Source organism: Pristis pectinata, chromosome 7, assembly GCF_009764475.1.
Source record: "Pristis pectinata isolate sPriPec2 chromosome 7, sPriPec2.1.pri, whole genome shotgun sequence".
Classification (NCBI taxonomy): Eukaryota; Metazoa; Chordata; class Chondrichthyes; order Rhinopristiformes; family Pristidae; genus Pristis; species Pristis pectinata.
In genome coordinates this window covers 6131760-6153327 of record NC_067411.1, presented here as the reverse complement: position 1 = coordinate 6153327, position 21568 = coordinate 6131760, and the positions used below count along the sequence as shown (strand labels likewise).

At 42.6% G+C, this 21568-nt stretch overlaps 1 protein-coding gene across 3 annotated transcripts in view; it reads right to left on the bottom strand.

The window, feature by feature from the left end:
• The window catches only part of fam193a (family with sequence similarity 193 member A), a 160502-nt gene that overhangs the window by 7380 nt on the left and 131554 nt on the right, over positions 1-21568 (bottom strand). For 2 of the 3 annotated variants that reach the window (XM_052020593.1, XM_052020595.1), the window contains 8 exons: positions 20347-20601; positions 17361-17574; positions 15919-16182; positions 14979-15261; positions 13873-14059; positions 9279-9509; positions 4560-5397; positions 1324-1405 (listed from right to left, as the gene is read on the bottom strand). In XM_052020593.1, coding sequence (XP_051876553.1) covers positions 1324-1405; positions 4560-5397; positions 9279-9509; positions 13873-14059; positions 14979-15261; positions 15919-16182; positions 17361-17574; positions 20347-20601 — 2354 coding nt within the window. The remainder of the gene's footprint in view (positions 1-1323; positions 1406-4559; positions 5398-9278; positions 9510-13872; positions 14060-14978; positions 15262-15918; positions 16183-17360; positions 17575-20346; positions 20602-21568) is intronic. The other variant, XM_052020594.1, reaches the window with a different exon arrangement.

Below are 21568 nucleotides of genomic sequence, written 5' to 3'. Positions count from 1 at the left end.
CAGGGCAGAGTACTGGGTGAATGGCAAGGTACTTGGCAGTGTGGAGGAGTAGAGGGATCTGGGGGTTCATATTCACAGTTCATTGAAAGTTGCCTCACAGGTGGAAAGAGCAGTTAAGGCGGCCAATGGGATGTTGGCTTTCATAAGTCGCGGGATTGAGTTTAAGAGCCGCGAGGTGATGATGCAGCTTTACAAAACTCTAGTTAGGCCACACTTAGAGTACTGTGTTCAGTTCTGGTTGCCTCATTATAGGAAGGATGTGGAGGCGTTGGAGAGGGTGCAGAGGAGATTTACCAGGATGCTGCCTGGATTGGAGAGTATTGAATATGAGGAGAGGCTTATTCACTGGAAAGGAGGAGGATGAGAGGAGACATGATAGAGGTATATAAAATACTGAGAAGAATAGATAGAGTAGACAGTCAGTGCCTCCTTCCCAGGGCACCAATGCTCAAGACGAGAGGTCACGACTTTAAGGTTATGGGTGGGAGGCTCAGGGGAGATGTCAGGGGGAGGTTTTCCACCCAGAGAGTGGTTGGTGCATGGAAATGCACTGCCTGGGGTGGTGGTGGTGGAGGCAAATACATTGAACAGGTTCAAGAGCTTGTTGGATAGGCATATGGAGGAGTGTGGGATGGGGGGATATGCGGGAGGAAGGGGTTAGGTAGTGTGAGGGTGGTTTGATGGACAGCACAACATGGTGGGCCGAAGGGCCTGTTTTGTACTGTATGGTTCTATAACAAAACATTCAGTACCCCACGAGCAGCACAGTGACCGTGCTTCCTGTGCCTGCATGGGATTCCTCTGCTGCAAAAAAAGCTAATTTTCATGGGATTTATACCATAGGTACGTATGCCCAGGACAATAAACCTGAGCTTGGGGTGTCACCCCAAAGACGTGCTGATTGGAGGTTAATGGGCCACTGTGACTCACTCCATGTTGGCGAGTTATAGATTCCGGGTAAGGTTGATGGGAGTGTGAGGAGAATAAAATGGGATTAGTGTAAATGGGTGCCTGATGTTTGGTGCAGATTTGGTGTTTCTGTCTTCTGGGACTCCATGATGTCTCTCTGACATGCTCGCTTACTATCAAGTATTTTGTGCTGGAGAAAGTACGCACGAGTCTGAATTAAGGGAGAAAATGACAATGTGTTCAATCCCATGCCAGCAACACTCATTCTACAACAAAAAAAAAGGACCCATCCCCTTGAATCACTTACAGGAATAAGGTTCCTCTTTATTAAAAGGTTAAAAGTTACAGCACACCCAGCCACAAACACAGCAATGTCAGCAGTGGTGGATTTCAAACCACCAGGCTTTGCATTACCTCTTGAAGTATTCTACTTCTCTCTCGGTTTCATCCATTTCCACACTGTCCAAATCGATGTCTTTAGGTAGGAACACATCATCTATTGGATTAAAGAAAAACGATGAACAAATTTGAGACCCACTTCAGCACACATTTTATAATACCGAATGATAATAACCTGAGACATGATGTGTGGTAACACAGTGAAGAGCAGATGACTTTGGAACTTTGATTTCCAAAGTTCCCATCACTGCAGGGATTTCATCGTCTCAATTCTTCTATAATAAAACCCACAAGACCATTCCAAAACTACAACAGTTAGTTTCACCTCAGTTATTTCTCAAACAATTCCCATGCTGCTCAAAAAGTCATTACACATTACTGGCATACAGATATTACATCCACACAACAGGTAGGACAAGATTTTTTTCTCCAGCTGAGCCTACTGTGGAGCAGTTATTGTAGTTTAAGAGTCATTCCTGTCTTGGTATGGTTCAGCATACCAATTCGGCAAATGCATTGAAATCAGTAATGAATCACCAAGTCTAAGTCTTAATGTGATCTTTTATTAACATTCAGTCATTTACATTTTATTCCTATTTCAAACACTTTTTCCGATTGATGCAGTGGGGGTGAGGAATTTGGTTTTCGAAAAGCCATTGCATCAACTGAAGTGTTCCAGATTGAGTTTAGTAATTGTGTTAGTGAGAGAATCAAAGATGAGGTGCAGATAAACCATCATTTTAATTAAAGCGGTGGAGTTTGAGGAGTGGTTTTGGCTCGTAGGTTCTTGCAAAACTTGTTAGCACAGGGATGGCATGAACCACTTGTGTCATATCACCAATGTCTTCAGATTGTAGCCTGTTAACCAACTTGGCCTCCAATGTTAAAAGGAAGCGCTACAGCAACTGCCATTAACTAGTCTCAGAGCTCCCTCTTGTGGTGAAACTTATTGCAGTTTGACAAACATGGTCCAAAAGTTGACAACGGGCATCTTGAGACTGTGGCTTCCAGTCACCGGTTAATGCAAGGATGAAGATACAGATAGAGGGATGAGGGAAAGGAGCAAGAAATGAGCATGAAAACCTAATACGTCCCCAAGAGTAGTTTCCAAATGAATCCAGATCCAACTGCAGTGGTTGTCACAGTATCAACTCTTTAGAGAAGAGGAAGAGAGTGGTTAAATCTTCCATTTTCACACTTCAGTTTCAGTGGCAGGCAAGAGAGAAATGAAGCCAAAACGGGAGCAGAATGGTAGTGGTTAAATTACTGGACCAGCAGTTACAGTCCTGGACCATTGATCCACAGACACTATGACAACTGGAGAATTTATATTTAAATTTTAAAAACACTTTCGGTGTGAAACTACTGGATTCTTAATGCTGTTAGCCCGATCTAGTCTAGATCCACCAACATCACTGAGTCTCAAATGTCTTCTTGGTAAATGGCCAACTTTAATGGATGATAAAACAATGGCAACTTGGTGACAACCGGAACCCATGAATAAATAGAAAATGGTAATTACTCCAGTCAGTGGCTACTAACAAGTTACAATGCTAGATGTCATCAGGGAAAGCAATCTAGTTAGAGGAACACAAACCCTGATTTAAAAAGGTTGCATCCCAGGGATACAATGGATTAAACTACAGGCTTTGATTTTCAGATTACAAGTTCAAAATCATCCCTCACTTAAGAAAGAAAGTTTGCTTCTGTGAAATGCAAAATGCACCCCAACGTAGCCCCAAAGCCAGAGTGCGTGGGTTTAAGGTGAGAGGGGAAAGATTTTAAGGGGACCCGAGGGCAGTGGGTATATGGAACGAGCTGCCAGAGGAAGTGGTAGAAGTGGGTACAATTACAATGTTTAAAAGACATTTGGACAGGTACAGGGGTAGCAAAGGTTTAGAGGGATACGGGCCAAAGACAGGCAAATGGGACTAGCTCAGGGAGGCACCTTGGTCAGCATGGACCAGTTGGGCTGAAGGGCCCGTTTCCATGCTGTATAAGCTCCATAACTCCACAACAAACCAGCAATCCTTTTGCATAGAAGATGAAAAAGCAGAGGAGGATTGCTCTTCTGACTGAGCACCCTATAGAATACCAGGGGGATTCTTAAAGTCTGTAAATGGGAATGCCACATTGCTGGTAGTGCACTAACTTTGCCTGCCCAAGTTGTCCTGAGAAGATGCCATTCAGGTAAACTTGAACTGTTGCAGTGTTTTTGGCACTGCAATGTTTACATTTTTGAAGTATTTTTCAATTGTATGACATTTGAGTTAATTGCATGGTGTGAAGGAAACTAAGATTTTAAGTTACATTGGGTTTCATATTCTCAACCCTTAATTCCAACACTGAAAAACTGATACGCCATCTGAATGCAAAATGCTGGAACTGGAAAATATATAAATTACCGAGTAGAGAATGAAAGGAAGCAAAAGCAAAACACTGAGGATGCTGAAAATCTGAAATAAAATGGAACACTCAAAACACTCAGCAAGTCCACTGACATTTGTGAAAAGAGAAACAGTTAACAACAGAAGTACAGCTGCTGTCTAACTTGCTGCGTTTTCAAGAATTATTTCTTAATCAGTAATCTATTTTGCACGCAATTTCCCACTCAAGAAACTGGGTTGGAGGACAGGGGTTGCTGTGTTTCCCTGTCAAATGGTTGGGGGAAGAAGAGTTTAGTCATGTTATTTCAGGATCATGAATGGGGAGCAGCCTCAATGCAGCTGCTGGCCCTTTCCAGCACATGACAGTACATTCATAATTTGGTATCAGACCATTCAACTGCAAAGACTAGTGAGAGCAGATATAAGAGGTCAAAGACACGTTTCAACCAGTATACAGCAACACTCTGATAACCCACTGTCTGATCATTCAGAAATCCCAATATTTTGGCATCGAGCCCAGAAGGCCCCCTCTCCCACACTCCCTCAAAACTCAAACGGCCCTTTCTCCATTCCTAACTTTAAATTTACCGAGTTCACTGAAAAATTAATTAATTATAATCTCTAAAAATGTAATCTCTTTAAAAAAAGTGAATCCCAAGAATGTTGGAGTATCAATGGATTAACATCCAACAGTCTGGAAAATCTGCCAGTTTGGCAGCAAAGTCCCATGTGTTCTGGATTAGCAGAGTTTTGCTGTGTACAACTGTTTATTTCAGCTGGGGTAAATCGACGTGCAAGAATCACTTGCGTTACTGATTCACGTTCCTGGCAAGACCAATTCGGTGGAAAAATGGTAAACCTTACCGATGGAGTTGTTCAGCTTATCGCTTTTCTTCTTTTTGTTTTTCTTGGCCTTTCCTTTGGGCTGGGGCGATTCTGCAGTACTTTTGTTAACTTGTTGCTGATCAGTGGAAGGTGCAGGTTCACTCACTGCTGGTAGACGGTCTTCCTTCACGTGGTTGAGCTTCCTCCCGTTGCCATTGACTCCCTTCTTCTGCTCCGTCAACATTTGGCACTCGGACAGCTTTGGTTTGGGTGCTCCCACCTCAGGCTGACACTTAGCCGAGGTTTTCTGGTGCACGTCGCAGGGTCTGAAGCCCTCGGCTGGCTTTGACGGCCGCTCGGTACTCGATTTGATTGCCTGCGGTTTTAACTTCTGCTTGCTATTTACTTCATTTTGTACCACTGTGGGGTCTGGGCCGACGTTGGCCTCCGGCTGCTTGGTCTTTCCCTCCCGTTGAGGTGGGGCTTGGGGCACTCGAGGGTCTTTTCCATTCACTGGCGTCAGCTGTGCCGCACTAGGTTCCGGCCCCGCCCTTTGCTCTTCCTTGCTGCCCGCCTGCTCGGGTGGAGTGTTGTCGGGTTTCGTAACAGTGTCTGGCTGCTGGGATTTACCGCCACTGTTCATCAGATCCGCAGCGGCCTCCTTTAGCCGCGCGTTCTGCAGAAAACACTCGCCTTTTTGGGACTCCTTAGTCCTTTCTTTTTTCTTTTTCTTGGCCGAGCGGATTTGCCGCAGCTCCTGAAGGCGCTGCAGCTCCTGCTTCAGTCGCTCTTCCTCTTCCCGCTGCCGCTGCTCCTCCAGCAGTTGCAACTGTTCTCTCTCACGGGCCTCTGCCTCAAGGCGAGCCTTCTCTTCCTGCTGGAGGAAAACAGCAGTGAGTTTATTGAGCCAAAGCTTGGGTGGCTATAAGGCAGCGCATTACTCACCTTGGGGGGTGTTGGGCTTTGGATCCTCCGATTCATTAACATCTCTTTATTAGTCACACGTACATCGAAACACAGTGAAATTTTTTTTGCGTCATGTTCTGGGGGCAGCCCGCAAGTGTCGCCACACTTTCGGCACCAACATAGCACACCCACAACTTCCTAACTGTACATCTTTGGAACGTGGGAGGAAACCGGAGCACCCGGAGGAAACCCACGCAGACACACAGGGAGAACGTACAAACTCCTTACAGGCAGCGACCAGAATTGAACCCGGGTCGCTGGTACTGTGAAGCATTAACGCTAACCGCTACACTACTGTACCTGCTCCCCCAGCCAACACTAATCATGGTCCACAACTCTGGGTGGGAAAATGTGGCCATGTCTTTGCTCCCTCCTGTGACCGATTTTTTCATGCCTCATACCAGGTCTACAAATGGCTTGTTGAGGCAGGTTTGCACAGAAACTAGTTTAGACGTTAGTCTTTAGGCTTCCATGTGATAATTGCACACAAAATCTTTCAGCATATGGCAAGTGTGCAAAATCCAAGGGGTTGTTGTATCCCACAAAGGCTCAATTTGGTGAGTCTTTAAACTCTTTTCATCAAGAAAAAAAATAAACTTGGATTTGTACTTTGACCAAATATATCGTCTTAGCTAAGTGGTACTGCAATGCCCAGAGTCTAGGTGTGGGGGTGGTTGAAAAATTGCAGTCAGCTATAATGACAAATCACTTGTTGGACTTGTATCCAAGTGAGCTTTTTTTTGAACAAGATCTGATTTCAAAGAACAAATCTTTGCAATACACAATGAAGCCAATACCCCCACAACCCCCCTTAAACACGGACTTTCAGAAGTGAAATTCATTTGGAGTTCTCCATGTCACTGGTAGAGAAACCGCTTCTCAATATCCAGGGACAAAAATCCAGAGTAGTTTTGGGCCCATTTCATGGGTAGCTACAAGTTTAACTGTGCCAGGTAAGGACAGAAATTTGAGCCGATGAAAGGCCATCAACCCGAAACATCAACTCTTATTTCTCTTCACAAGTATTGCCGACTATTTTCAGCCTTTTCTGTTTTTGTGGCAAATGTCTTTCCCTTGAGGCCACTAGTGAATCAGATGGTTTTTTAAAATTGCAGCCTCATGAACAACTTTGCTGCTACAAATTTTTCATTCTGGATTTATTTAGTTAGTTGAATTCAAATTCCCCATCTGTTGTGGTGGGGATTGAGATCATATCTCCAGATCAACTGTCCATGCCTCTTGATAAGAATTTAATAAAATCTACATTGCTACCATACCTTTAAACATATTTCCAGGAGTATCTTTGATTAATAGAAAATCTCAGTCAACCTCAGTTATAAAATTGCCAATTTCAGAAGGAAATGCTAAATTTTCAAGAGCTGGTTCTCATTATAGACATGGCCCCTCAACCTTGGGTTCCCAACCAACAGGCAGTTTCTTCCCAGCTCTCCTCAGTAACTTAAACTTTGATCTTAGTTTAATTTGGCATCATGTTCGGCACACACATCGTGGGCCAAAGGGCCTGTTCCTGTGCTGTGGTCTTCCATATTCTACAATTAAATCCTCAACTTCTCAAACCCTAGGGAACACAACTCTGGTTTGCATCATTTTTCCTTGTAAAACACAGACCACATATCATTCTAGAGGGATCTCTTCCTGGAGCAGATAGTGAAATTAATGCATCAGGAAGAACTATGGAACACCCCCCCTCAAATTCATGGTTGCGTTACATTTGTCCATGACAGCCTTGAAACTCACCAATGGATCTGCAGCAGAGCCAAATTTCAATGAAGACCAGCATCAAAAAAAGGACAGATCACATGTTTCGTAATCTTTCTTGCTGCAATGTTGCACTACACATCTAACAAACTTCCATGGGAATGGAGACAACCTTTAGAACAGGAAACTAAACCTACGGCGACTATATTCCGAACCAAGGTCACCCCAACATCAGTACCCCAAGCTGCACCACGCCGATGGCACTTGCATTGAGCAAGCTCAGAGGCCAAACTTCAAGCCATCATTAACTTGTTTACTGAAGCAGACAAGAGAATGGTCCTTGTACTCAACATTCACAAGACAAAGATCCTATCCCAATCTGTCCCTGTTGCACCACACTACCCTCTGACAATAGAAGTTCATAGTGAGACCCTGGAAAATGCAGACTACTTCCCACACCTTGGGAGTCACCTCTGAGCCAAGGTATCAGTGATTAAATTCACCATTGCTTTCAATGAGCCAGCATGGCCTTTGGCCGATTAAGGAAAAGGGTACCTTAATCATCAGATGATTAAGACCTCAGATCTAGTACTGGGCAGCAGTGATCCCTGCCCTCCTCTGTGCTCCAGTGACCTGCAGCTGGCACCTCAAGGCACTGGAAAATACCACAAACGCTGCCTCTGCAAAATCTTCCAAATTCATGCACACCAACATCAGTGTCTTCTTCCAGGCTAACAGGCCCAGGTGATATTAGTGGGTTGCATTGGACAGGCCATGTCGTTTGCAGATTGGACACCAGACTCCCAAAAAAGAATTTATTCCAAGCTCTGTTCCGGGAGGAGACTGTTAGAGTGGCAGAGGAATGGCGTGGTCAAAGTCAAAGAGAAATGCAACATCCCCACTGACCTCAATAATCTCTGGTCCAGAATCAAAGTGGAAGAGAAGCCTTCAGGACAGTATTGAGATCTCGTCCATGCATCAGGAGCACACAGATGCCTAGTGTGTGCTCCAGCTCAAACAACCTCCCTCTGCCTCATCAAGCATCTTGTGTCCTGTCTGTGGTTCCTACACTGGCCTCAACCACCTCAGAACCCGCTGCTGGGGAATGGGAACAAGTCATTCTTGATCCAGAGGGACTGCTTAAGGAGAGTTATGTGGTACAGCCTCACTTGGCTTGCACCTCATTTTTAGGTATATCTGACGCTGCTCCTGTCATGCCCTTCTGCAACCTCATTAAACAGTAAGAGTGGGAATGCATCACAAATCAGGGAATAGTAAACATGTGTTGTAGGAAAGCAGGAACTTCGACACTGGGGGATCTGCAGGATATAATAATGATAAATATCAACTGCATGGGATTTGGGCTATCGCTTTGATCACCCTGCCATAAAAAGGATGCAGATACATTATAAGCAGTTCAAAGCAGACATGGCAAGATGCTTCAAAGCCAAGGGAACAATGTAATGAAGAATCGAAGTAAATAAACATGGCAAATGGAATAAGACACAAGGAGAGAAATAATATGGGGATAAAAATGTTGATGACAATGAGTTAAACAAGTTACTTTACTTGGACACAGCACTAAATGATACAAGGAAAAAGAACCACAAGCTTTAAACAAGGATGGAGATGAGGGAAGACTTATTTCTCCCACAAGATAATGAATTCTCTGAGGTGGGAATTCACTCCAAGGCAGTATCTTGGTAAGAAAATCTGGAGAGATACCAATTGAAAAGCAAAAGTTAAGGATTTAAAAAAAATATTTAACACTCCATTTTCTAGGTGAAATTTTAGCAAATAATTTACTGTACCTTGACAAATAGTTTGGAGGCAAGTCTTCAAAATCTGGATGGAGTTGAACAGTCATTTCCTGTTCTAGGGTCCATGTATTGGCATCAGAGTGATAAAGATGTAGCTCACATGACAATCAACAGATGGACAGCGTAACTGTTCATTGTTAAGAGTGTGGACACCGGAAGCACTGGTCTGAATCAAAAGCCTGAAGACCAAATATTAGAGTGGAAACTGACTGCTGGGTGTGTTCTCCAACCATGACATAGAGAAACCCCTTACCTTTCGTTGCTTGTGCCGTGCTCGTTTAGCTGCCCTCGAGCTGCTGACTGGTTTTGATTCTGTGCTATTTATAAACTGTAATAGATCTTCTACTTTTCTATGGTCTACTATCTGCTCTTTCTCAAGGATCGGATCTGCTTTCTTTGGCTGCTCCTCTTTCCGCTTGGTGAGCCGTAAACGGAGCTTCTCCCGCATTTCTGCATAGTTTCTACTCGTTGGCGCAGCAGGTGGCTGAAAGACATGGGCAACAGTGTTTAATTGTACGTCTGCTATTTCTCGAGCTAGTCAACAAATTAGCAAAGCCAGAGTGGACACAAGCTTAAATCACGACGGAGTTACAAATCATATACCATAACATTAAATCTAACTATGATATTGCATTGGTATGTTTATTTTGCACTTAGATTCAGAACAAACAAGCCTACAAAACTGTAATGACAGCCTTAGACCACATTATGCAAATTGCTCCAGCCACCTGTTCATTTACATGCACTGGGGCTGAATTTAGGAAAAATTCAAAGTGTAACAGATGTTCAAAGACAACTAGAAAACCTGCATTGGAAGTGGGGTGTTATTGGAACATAGAACAGTACAGCACAGTACGGGCCCTTTGGCCCACGACGTTGTGCCGACCTATATAAACCTACTTCATAATCAATCTAACTCTTCCCTCCTATACAGCCCATAACCCTCCACTTTTCTTACTTCTGTGTGTCTAAGAGTCTTTTAAATGTTCCAGTTGTATCAGCCTCCACTGTTACCCCCAGCAGTGCGTTCCAGGCACCCAGCACTCTCTGTGTAAAAACCTACCTCTGACATCTCCCCTCACCGTAAACAGATGTCCTCTGGTTTTGGCCATTGCCGCCCTGGAAAAAAGCTGCTGGCTGTCCACTCTTATCTATGCCTCTGAATCTTATACACCTCTTATCAAGTCGCCACTCATCCTCCATCACTCCAAAGAGAAAAGCACAAGCTCGCTCAACCTTTCCTCATAAGAGACATTCTCGAATCCAGGCAGCATCCTGGTAGATCTCCTCTGCACCCTTTCTAAAGCTTCCACATTCTTCCTATAATGAGGCGACCAGTACTGAACACAATACTCTTGTGCAGTCTAACCAGTGTTTTATAGAGTTACAACACTACCACTCGGCTCTTGAACTCAATCCCCCAACTAATGAAGGCCAGCACATCATATGCCTTCTTAACCACCTCATCAACTTGTGCGGCAACCTTGAGGGATCTATGGACCTGAACCCAAGGGTCTCTCTGTTCTTCCACACGGCTAAGAACCCTGCTATTAACCTTGTACTCGCCTTCAAGCTTGTTCCTCCAAAGTGTATCACTTCTCCGGACTGAACTCTATTTGCCACTTCTCCACCCAACTCTCCATCCTGTCTATATCCCGTTGCAACATACGACAACCTTCTGCATTATCCACAATCCCTCCAACCTTCGTGTCATCTGCAAACTTACTAACCCATCCCTCTGCTTCCTCATCCAAGTCATTTATAAAAGTCACAAAGAGCAGGGGCCCCAGAACAGATCCCTGTGGAACACCATTGGTCACTGACCTCCAGGCAGAATACTCTCCATCTACTACCACCCTCTGCCTTCTGTAGGCAAGGCAATTCTGAATCCACACAGTTATTATCCTCTATATCATAAAAGATTTTACTCGCAAGTCTCTGATGAGTTGAAGTCAGACAGCGTGATGTTAAGAGTACTTTATCTGGCTCTGGTGCTGCCCCCTTTAACCAGAGTTCAGAGTTCCTGCTCTCAAATGTGCACAGTACTTCACTATGGATTACACAACAAGTGTATTGACTTGACAACACTAACCAATGTATAGACCGGATAACACTATACGTGTAAAGAAAGCCATGTGCTATTTTGTATTTCTTGCATATATTTTTTAATGAATAAAATGTTATATTTGAGATAAAGTACTCAGCACTTCGTGGGTATATGGTTTAAAGATTAAACATGAGTGGCATTGATGCATTGCAAGTAGAATGTATTGATTTGATGGTAAACTGAATGTAAAAACAAACACTATTTCCTACTTTTATTGTTTACGAATAAAGTATATTTGTAATTTAAAAATTCCTCTAGTGTAAGCACATGCCTTGGTACAAGTAAAATGGTTCAGTCTCTTTTAGATATCAAAGCATAACATAGAAATTCCAGGATCTTTTACAGTGGAACTTGAAATCCATTAATAGCTGAACCGCAACATGTTCAAGCAATTTTGCTTGATTGCAGTGGAGAAATCATTCTGTGATGGTGCGCTGAATCACTGGCAAGTTATGAAAGCATGGTAATCCCAAAGTTGCTGTCAGATTCATGGAATAACTAAATTACCTCTGCTACATTTGGGCCAATGTGTCTATTCGACAAACTGAATTATCCGCTATCATCCTCATCTCTCAAGAGACTGTCATATTTCCTTCATATTGAATCTATGCACAAGCAACATTTTAATAACCCCTCAAATGCTACTTTACAGTTAGCCGGTTTGATATAATTAACGATCCGAAACATGTGCTTCAAAAAAATATAATCAGAAAAATAATTTCAACACAGAGTAAGAATATTCCTTTCCTATCTGCAAAATCCCACGTGCTGTAAGATCTTTGAAGCACATGGACAGTGCTTTGATTTAACATGATCCAAGGTGTTGAAGACTTTTGTCAGTGCTGCCTACGTTCTGCGCTTGTACTCAAAATCTCAGGCCTAACTCAGATGTTGTTGTTTCATTCTGTCAGACTGAAAATGCATAATATTAATAATTTAAACTACCATCGGCCATTTCTTTGCCCAATTAAATCTACTGGATCAATTTGTAACCTTACTTGTTTTTGTGCAGTGACGTGGAGGGCAGGGAGGTGAATGAGGGCAGAAGAAATACAGTTGATGCTTTACGCAGGTTTCTGCAGATATTATATTTCTCCAGCATGGGCACTGGCTACTTGGCCAAAAAGGTCTACCTCACTGTTTGTGTTCCACTCAAGGCTCTTGTTTAAAGTTTTTAAAAAATCTTTCACTAAAATTTTAAAAACAGGGAAGATGGTATGAATGTAGTACTTGCAAAGAGTTGTTTTAAAAATCACTGGATTCCTGAAAGATGTGTACTATCCCACATAAAAGCCAGTGCTCTACAGAGTACTTTAAAATGACGCTGGAGCAGATGTAGAAACAGTATTTTCAATTGTGAAGTCCAGGGACCACAACAATTAACCAATAAACCTAATAGTGGGAACTGTTACAATGTATGACTTGCTACCACAGAGGGTCCGAGTTTTAATTCTTATTACAATTCTTGTAAATCGTAGAGGGATCAGGCTACCAGCACCAGGGACATGCTCTCTTGTTACTACCATCGGGGAGGAGATACAGGAGCCTGAAGACCCACACTCAATGATTCAGGAACAGCTTCTTCCCCTCCGCCCTCAGATGTCTAAATGGTCCATGAACCCATGAACACTACCTTAGTTTTCCTTTTTTTGCACTGTTTATTTTTGTAATTTAGAATAATTTCATAATGATTTTGTCTTTGCACTGATTTGCTGCCACAAAACAACAAATTTCACATCACATAAGTCAGTGATAATAAATCAGATTCGGAGCTGCAGTCTGATTTTGTTCACTGCCATTGCTTGTCAGTGCCAGGCACAAGTAACTAACCAGCCGAGCAGCCTAGATATCAGGCCCATTGTTTCAATAAGGTAGCTTTCTACCCATATTACTTGGGCATGATCAGTCACCTACTGCAAAGATTGATGGAATACATTAAGACTTGCAGAATAATTCCACCATATTACAGACCTGGAATCGAAGGAGGACATTGATCCCACAGAAACTCGAAGCACAATTGAACCTACTGCTTATTCTCCACTTAAACTTTCCCCCAGCGGTCTTCATCTGACTCCTTCAGCAGATCCTTCCATCCCTCTCCCCTTGAGCCAGCTTTCTTCAAATGCACTTGTGCTCATCTTAGCTATTTCTACTTTCACTGAGAGTTATGATAGCATGCTGAGTAGCTGGCTGACAACATTAGTACATTGGAGAACAAAGACGCCAAACCTTAATGGAGAGCACCATGGAAGGTTGATCGACTTGCACATTACGATGGAGGACATGACTTCAGTGACCCCTCCATTCTCTGCCAGGGCCTAAAGGATCCTGTGATGCAAGGTACTAAGAGCTGCAGCTTACGTAATGTTCTTTTGAGGTCTACACCCTAACCCATGGGTAAAATAATTTTCCTCTGGATTTCATTGGTTTATTGGTGTGAAACTTCATATTTTATGGCCCAGAGTACTGGATGCCTCCGACAAGTGAAAAAATACTCTTCCATTTGCGAGCTAGTCATTGGTGCTTCAGCATGGCTGCTTACCAGAGTAAGTAAACTAGAGCCTGGATCTTTCATGCTTTACACGACACAGTAGGGGACCCATGGAAAAAAAGTGAGCCCTGGCAGTGTCATTAGTCGACTGAAGGGATAAAGCATGCTTACATGTCAACAGAATATTTATATGAACAGCAAAAGCAGTAGCTCTGGTCAAAGAGCCAATCCTGACCAAGGACCACTCACCCCGCCATGCCCAAAGAATTCACAGTAGCAGCAGTCACAGTATTTTCCTTCCTTCTGATTGGTTGATGTTGAGGTACTAGAGCTATGTTCTGAGCAGCTGTCTTCATCTTGACTTTCTTCGCCATCAAACTGCTGATGATCGTACACATTGCCACTCGCACACGGATGCCCTTCGCAGTCAGGGTCACTACAGAAGCATGAGAACAACAGTTACATGAACCTGATGACGCACAATAATGGGGGGAGAAAAACACAACAGTATTGGTTCAACATACTAAAAGCACCGGAGGAACTCAGCAGGTCAGGCAGCATCTATGGAGGCAAATGGACAGTTGACACTTCAGGTCAAGACCCTTCATCCGAACAGTACTGATTCTAGCCCTACAAGCTCTCAAAGTCACTTAACAAGAACTAACATGTTTCCATGTGGTATATTTCCAAGTTGCAGTCAATAATTATTATAAATTGCGATTTGTCTTCAACCCTTGCTCTCCTGAACCATTTCCAATTGTTGACTTAATCCTTTCCACTGCTGTTGCTTTTCCTGCCTTGCAAAGCAGTTGGAGATCTGTCTCCAAGTTTGGTTGGTGTAGTTAGTTTGCATTTGTACAGCAAATTATTACTTCTTCAAATGTCTCAGTGGTTATTCCACAAGGAATTATTCTGGTAAAAATCAGACAACTGATTTAGGCACAACGCAATCTAATGATGGATGGGAGTTGGGTGAAGGAGGAACATCCTTCAAAAGCAGTCAGGGGATTGTTTAACATTCGCCTCAATCAAAACAACGGCCAGCAGTGACCTCACATTAACATCCCAAAGGACAGGACTCCCTCAGTACTTCAACGTAGCAGCAACTGATGCACTCGGTTGATGCACCAATTTTTTTTAAATGTGGGCTCAGTGATTGCCCGTTTTTCATGTAAAGAACACAAGTGAAATACAATCAGATAAAAATTAACTGTCATACCATTATGAGTGAGCTGCAGGCATTACTGTACATACACTTCAAAATTTATGAATATGGGATTCATTTTATTCCACTCAGTTTATGTCACATTCATGAAACATTTTCCTGAAACCTTAGATACAATTCACATACTAACCTGCAGACGCTGGCTGATGCACTCACTGAACTTTCTGCAGTAGCTGCAGGGGGTGCAGTTGAGGTTGGACAGAGCCCAGAATGGGGGTCGATAAAACCTGGGGCAGTTGAAGCTGTCTTTGGAAAAGGTGAAGTCACAAGGTTAGGCATGTGAGGTGCAGAGGCAGGGGACAGCGGCGTGGGTGTGAGAGATGGAAGAGATGTTAAACCTGTGGGGCTGTTCCTAGGTGCGACTGGTGTGGGATGTCTGTGATCTTCTTTACCTAAATTGTGGAACACCTCACCTGTACCAAAAGCAAAGAACAGAAGAAAATCAACAATTTGGAACACGGTGACTAGAAATGCTGAACATTGACATTTTACAGCTTTGGATCAATGGAATTCTTCACGCACAGAAACTTAAGACACAAAATGACGGAACAAATTTGGGAAACCAAAACTCAGTAATTTTATTTTCCCTAGTACAATAAAGTGGACTCTTGACCTCTCAGTCTACCTTGTCATGACCTTGCACCTTATTGTCTGCCTGCACTTACACTGTAACACTTCTTAATTCTGTTATTGCTTTTCCTTTGTACTACCTCAATGTACTGACGTGATGAAGTCTTCTATATGGATAGCATGGAAAACAAAAGCTTTTCACTATCTCGGTACGTGACAATAATAAACCAGTACCTATACCAATTCTAAAAGACCCCAACGATCCGTATGAGGCCACTGAGTTACTGCCCATCAGTGATGAGAATCCCAGCTGGGCATGAACAAGAACTCAGCAGTACATGTGGCAATAATAAACCAATTTACCTATTTAAAAATTAAGCCTTTTGATTGTCTGAATTGAACACAAAGGAACATGGTGTAAGAACACTCAAGCAAAACGTGTATAACAGATATCAGAGTTGAACTCAGGTTAATGTTCAGAGAAAGTGGGTTGCTTTTACCTAGTGACGTAGGTCTTTTTGATGAAACCTTAAACTGATTGGAACTAGATTGCACAGTAGTGGCTGTAGATGAGACAGAGGATGTGGCTGAGGACGTTGCCATGATGACTTTGTTGGTTTCCATGGAGGCAGGGGGATTGTAAAGACATTTTTTCCTTGCTGCAGGTTTTTTCTCCTTGGTATCCGTGACAACGGTGTCTGTGCTGGTTGTGGGGGGAAGTGCTTCTGGCCTAATCTCTGGGAGTGGTGACCGCAACATGTCACCTGTGGAGCAAAGGCAGGTATAGATGGTAAACATTGCGAATTCTTCCCATATTATGCTGGACCTTTCACTGTATTTGAAATGCTAAAATTACTTTCCAGTTAGTACCAAGTTTATCTTTTACTAGTGAACCTAGAGTCATTTAGGAAGCCTGAAATGGATCCAAGGGGCTACTTGGGAGTGATATTTAGTGTACAAAATGTGCTACACGAATTCATTACATCTGTCTACCAAATAAACACAGGTACCATGATCTTGTACAGTAAGCTGAGTGAGTGGTGAACATACACACACACCAATGGTTTCATGATGATTCTATGCACACTTCTGTGGCAGTGCACAATGCCAACCATCTGATTGCTAGAATGAGCAGTCATGAGCTGCACCCATTTACTTTGCTCCTTTATAACATGCCTATTCTTTTGCTTCCTCACAACTGGGTGGGAAATAGACTACTCTCTGTACTGAGGCAAACACACCAAATAACGCAAAATATAATCACTTTTTGATTTGGGGAAATGCTTGTTTTGCAGTTGAGATGGGGAAGACAATGGATTTAAAAATGAGTTGGAGGCCACTTTGAGATGAAACTTGGCCTGCTATCTTGGAAAAAGGAAGACCAAATGGAAAGAACAATCCTTTTCATCTTGCACTTTTTAACCACTGCATACTGAAATACTTTCCCTTTTTGACAGTCAGTCAATACCAAGCCCTCCCAGCCCAAGGAAGGCAGAGAGGCAGATGCTGGGAAAATCTCCTACTCTATCCGACAGTAGCTTCAACCCCAAGACTCCCACAGCTGTTGATATTCCAAATCCCAAACTCCCTCTTTCAGTACGGTTATGACTTTGAGCTGTAGGTATGGACAGAGGTGACGATGGATGGATCTGGGTGGGTTGGGGTGAGGGGGGAGAAGCCAGGCTGAAGAACAAAAAGAGGGAAGAGGGGGAGATCTTATTCTGTCAGTCCAGAGACCCGACCCACTGCCGCTCAAAGTCCAGTTCCCTGATTATACCATTTATCATAAAAAGGTTACTGCAAAATAAATATCTGTTGTCAAGAAATCAGAAATATTAAGAAACAAAAATGTGTATTATATAGTTACACCAAAAGGTAACATTCAATCAAGCAGGTATGTGTTGAATAGTCTCTATATTAATACAGAAGAATATCTCCTTACCAGACAACGTTTCTGGGAGGAAAGCAGCAGGATTCCATGGTTTTTCCCCATTTATTAGTTCTGATCCCCAAAGACTTGCCAATTTATGGGAGGTGAGGAGTGGGTTGTTCCAGTCAGTACTGCCAAAACAGCTCTGGTAGATGTGGTCCTGGAGGGATGCACTGAAAACCTGATGTTTGCTCGTGTGATTGGGAAGTGGGGCTGATTGAAGAGTCTGCAAAGCAAAGTTACATGGTTAGAATTACTACTGCTTGTGACAGTGTGACATCTCCTAATTTACACATTCAAGCTGTAAGTGGACCAGGTGTGGTAATTTACATAACTTTCTATTTACTTGTATGGACTGACAAATTAATAAAGGTCAATGCCTCCATCCCATGAATCTCAAAATTGCTGCAGTTTATTCTTGACTTCATCGTTTTTTTTAACTGAGATCTGTAAATGATTTTGCATTGTTCAAGTACGTGCTGTAGTATGATGTGTATAAATTATGTTAATTTAGTTTACATTAACTTATGTTTGTCCTCGTCTTATAATGTACTGTGCTGCTGCTGCTGCAAAAAAGCTTAATTTTCATGGCATTTATACCGAGTATATCTGCCCATGATAACAAACTTGAAGTTGTCTAAACAGAATAATGCTGACGTTAAAAGAGAAAAGAAAAAGAAAAATCTTTCTTTTTGTGGCTCCACGCTTCGCACCTATGAAATGAAGTGCTTTGGAATGCAATGTTTTGTAGACAAGTTGTCAGTCTACACTCAAGTTAAATATTTTGTCACAGGCATACATAGCCAGGGTGTAATTGCCGTGAAGATTAGCTTCCTGCAGCAGCAGCACAGTACATTAACAAACATGACAAACATAAGTTAACAAAATTAAATTAACATAAATTATACACAACAAAATAAATACATTAGTGGAAGTTGACAGAGAAGACACAGATGACTGGTCACCCAAAGAACTGACTGGTGCCTTCAGGAAGGGGAAGAAGGGCAAACATGCACCTGTCTACACTGGGGGATCAGCAGTGGAGAAAGTCAGCAGCTTTAAATTCCTGGGCGTTAATATAACAGATGACATCTCCTGGGCCCAGTACATAGATGCAATCACAAGGAAGGTGCACCAGTGTCTTTACTTTCTTAGGTGGTTGAGGAGGTTTGGCTCATCACTGAACATTTAAATAAACTTCTACAGATGTACTTCTGAAAGTATCCTGACTTGTTGCATCACGGTCTGGGACGGCAATTCGAATGTGCAGGAATGCAAGCAGCAGCAGAGAGTAGTGGACTCAGCCCAATACATCATGGACACATCCCTCCCCACTATCGGAAGTACCTACAGGAGGCACTGCATCACGGTGGAAGATCCCCACCATCCGAGCCATGCCATCTTCTCGCAGCTACCATCGAGCAGGAGGTACAGAAGCCTGAAGTCCCACACCACCAGGTTCAGGAACAGCTACTTCCCTTCAACCATTCGGTTCTTGAACCAACCTGCACAACCCTAATCACTACCTCAGTAGAGTGACACTGTGACCACTTTAATCACTTTGCACCAAAATGGATTGTTTTTTTGTTCCAATTGTGTTCCTTCTCGTAAAAATTGTGTATAATTTATGTTTAATTTTTTTTCTTGTGAATGCTGCTTATATGATGCTATGTGCCTGTGATGCTGCTGCAAGTAAGTTCTTCATTGCACCTGCGCACATGTTTTTGTGCTTATGACAATAAACTCGACTTTGACTTGATTGACAGGAAAACTTTGAGGAAAGTTAGTTGTCGGAAGTCAAAGGGTGATGCAAAGCTCTGCAATTTCAGTGAAGAAATATGACAGGGCCTGAGAGCTTGCGAATGTTTGCCTCTCTGACTATGCAGCATTTGTGAAGGACTAAGCCAAAATCTAAATTTTTTTTTGGAAAGAGTTACTTCTTCACTCTCAAGAAGCACAGACATTGTTGGGAGGGCTGTTCCAGATTTCCAGCATCTGCAGTCTCTCGTGTCTCAGTGTAAAAATGGATGCTTGATTGTATGTGCAGATTTGGTGGACTGAAGGGCCTGTTTTCATGCTCTCTCTCTCTCCATCAATCTAACCTTGGGCTAACAAAAATCAAAATAACACATATTAAAAAATTATTAATTGAGCCTGCACCTTGTCTGAGGGATGGAGTGCCACACTTTTCTGTCACATTATATGTGAAGAAATGGTTTCTAACTCCTTTCATTAAGAGCTTGGTTCTGATATATAGTATATGCTCTCATATTCTAGAATTCTGCATTCTCGATTGTTTTAAATAGCATCAACTTTAACCTTCTAAATTCAAAGGAATACAAGGCCAGTTTATGTAATCTTCCTTCACAATCGAATCCTGGGGAATTTAAATACAAGTAGTTAAATAAAAATCTGACATTTTAAAAACAATAGCCTCAAAGTAACCAAGTAAATACCAGATTGCCACAAAAGCCCACCTGGCTCATTAACGTCCTTCAGTGAAGGAAATCTTTCTTCCTTAAAAGGTCTGGCACTTATGCTTTTACAGACCACCAGTTCAGAGGCAATTAGAGATGGACAATAAATGCCGTTGTCAGTGGCATTCACATCCCATTGAGAAATGAATGTGAATCAAAGTCTTCCTCCCTCATCTCATAAACAAAACACCTAAGTGGAAGATAAATGGAAACTTCTTTGGAAAGAGAATGGCAAGATCCAAGAACAGCTGTAAAAGCAGATACACAGTGATCAGTCCGAGGAATAAGCAGATCAGTGCAGCCAATGTTTAGTTCCATCTACAGGGAATTTCAGCTACTTGCTGAATCATTGTTAGCAGTGGGAAAAAACACTTGCTGGGCATCAAGCTGAAAATGTTGACAAACCTAAATCTGACACGCTGTTCCATGCAGCAAGATTGAATACATTTAAAATCATGAAGAAAGCCATTTACTTATAAGCAAAATAATAAAAAAAAATTCTCGCTTTTCCGTAGCCTTACCTTGTTGTGCGTGAACGGAGGAGTTGTTGCATATAGGGTAGGATGGAGGAGAGGCCTAGGCAGGTGAGGGATGGTGTGCAGTGGTAAATGCCCATGGATGTGAGGATAAAGGTGAAGAGCAGGATGCGAAGGCTTCTCTGTGGGTAAAAACTGATGGCCGCTGGGTAGGCGCCCAGGCGCAAGAGCAGACGTATTCAGTCCAGAGGCTTCTTGCTTGCAGACATGGCATTCACAAACGTTCTGAACCTGGTCAGCCTACGGAAAAGTGTAAGTATTGTTAGTGGCCTCACCTGATGGCAGGAGTATTTTTAAGATGTGCCCTGGATTGATTGACTGTACAATGGAGAGAATTATGCCTAAGGGGGTTGGAAGAGGGAAGACTGTCCCAGCAGGACTGCAAAAATAGTAGCAGCCAGAGATACAAGTTTGAATCCCACCAAGACAACTAGGGAATTTGGAGACAAGAGACTGCAGATGCTGGAATTCTGGCGCAACAAACAATCTTCTGGAGGAACTCAGCCAGTCGAGCAGCATCTGAGGTGGGAAAGGAATAATCGACGTTTTGGATCAAAAGCCTGCTCTGCTGAGTTCCTCCAGCAGATTGTTGCGGAACGCAAGACACTTTGTGAACACCCATATGGTTCAACAACATCTTTCAGGGAAGGAAGTGTGCCATCCTTTTCAACTAGTCTTTATGCAACTCCAGACCCAATTAGGTCAACTCTTCATTACTTTCTCAGTTCAGGGTGGTAAATGCTGGCACTACCAGTTAGGTCTACATACCATGAATTGAATATAAACCTTGGTGCAACAGCAGACCCAATAACTTGTTTTTGACATGCAGTGGAGATTTACTTATACAAGGCAGCATATTGTATCCAACTGACAACAGTAGATGACTTAAAGTGATTAAAAGATCCATTACGTCTGTATCTGCAACATCTGACATATTGGCAGAATTTTTCATTTTCTTAAGACTGATGCAACAAGTTTTTGACTATTGTGCAAATATGTACATTAACTATAGGATCAGACTGGGCGGTTGTGGTCATTAACAATGACACCACAGTTTAGAGTGTGCTACAAAGTTGGAATAGTATCCATGCATTACTGGAAGTGAACCAACAGCATTTTCAGGTACAAAACCAATGTCTTCGATGACTTCAGCTGTTTAGTGTGTCGATTAAATATAAAAAGGATAAAAATCTCATTGAAGTAGAAG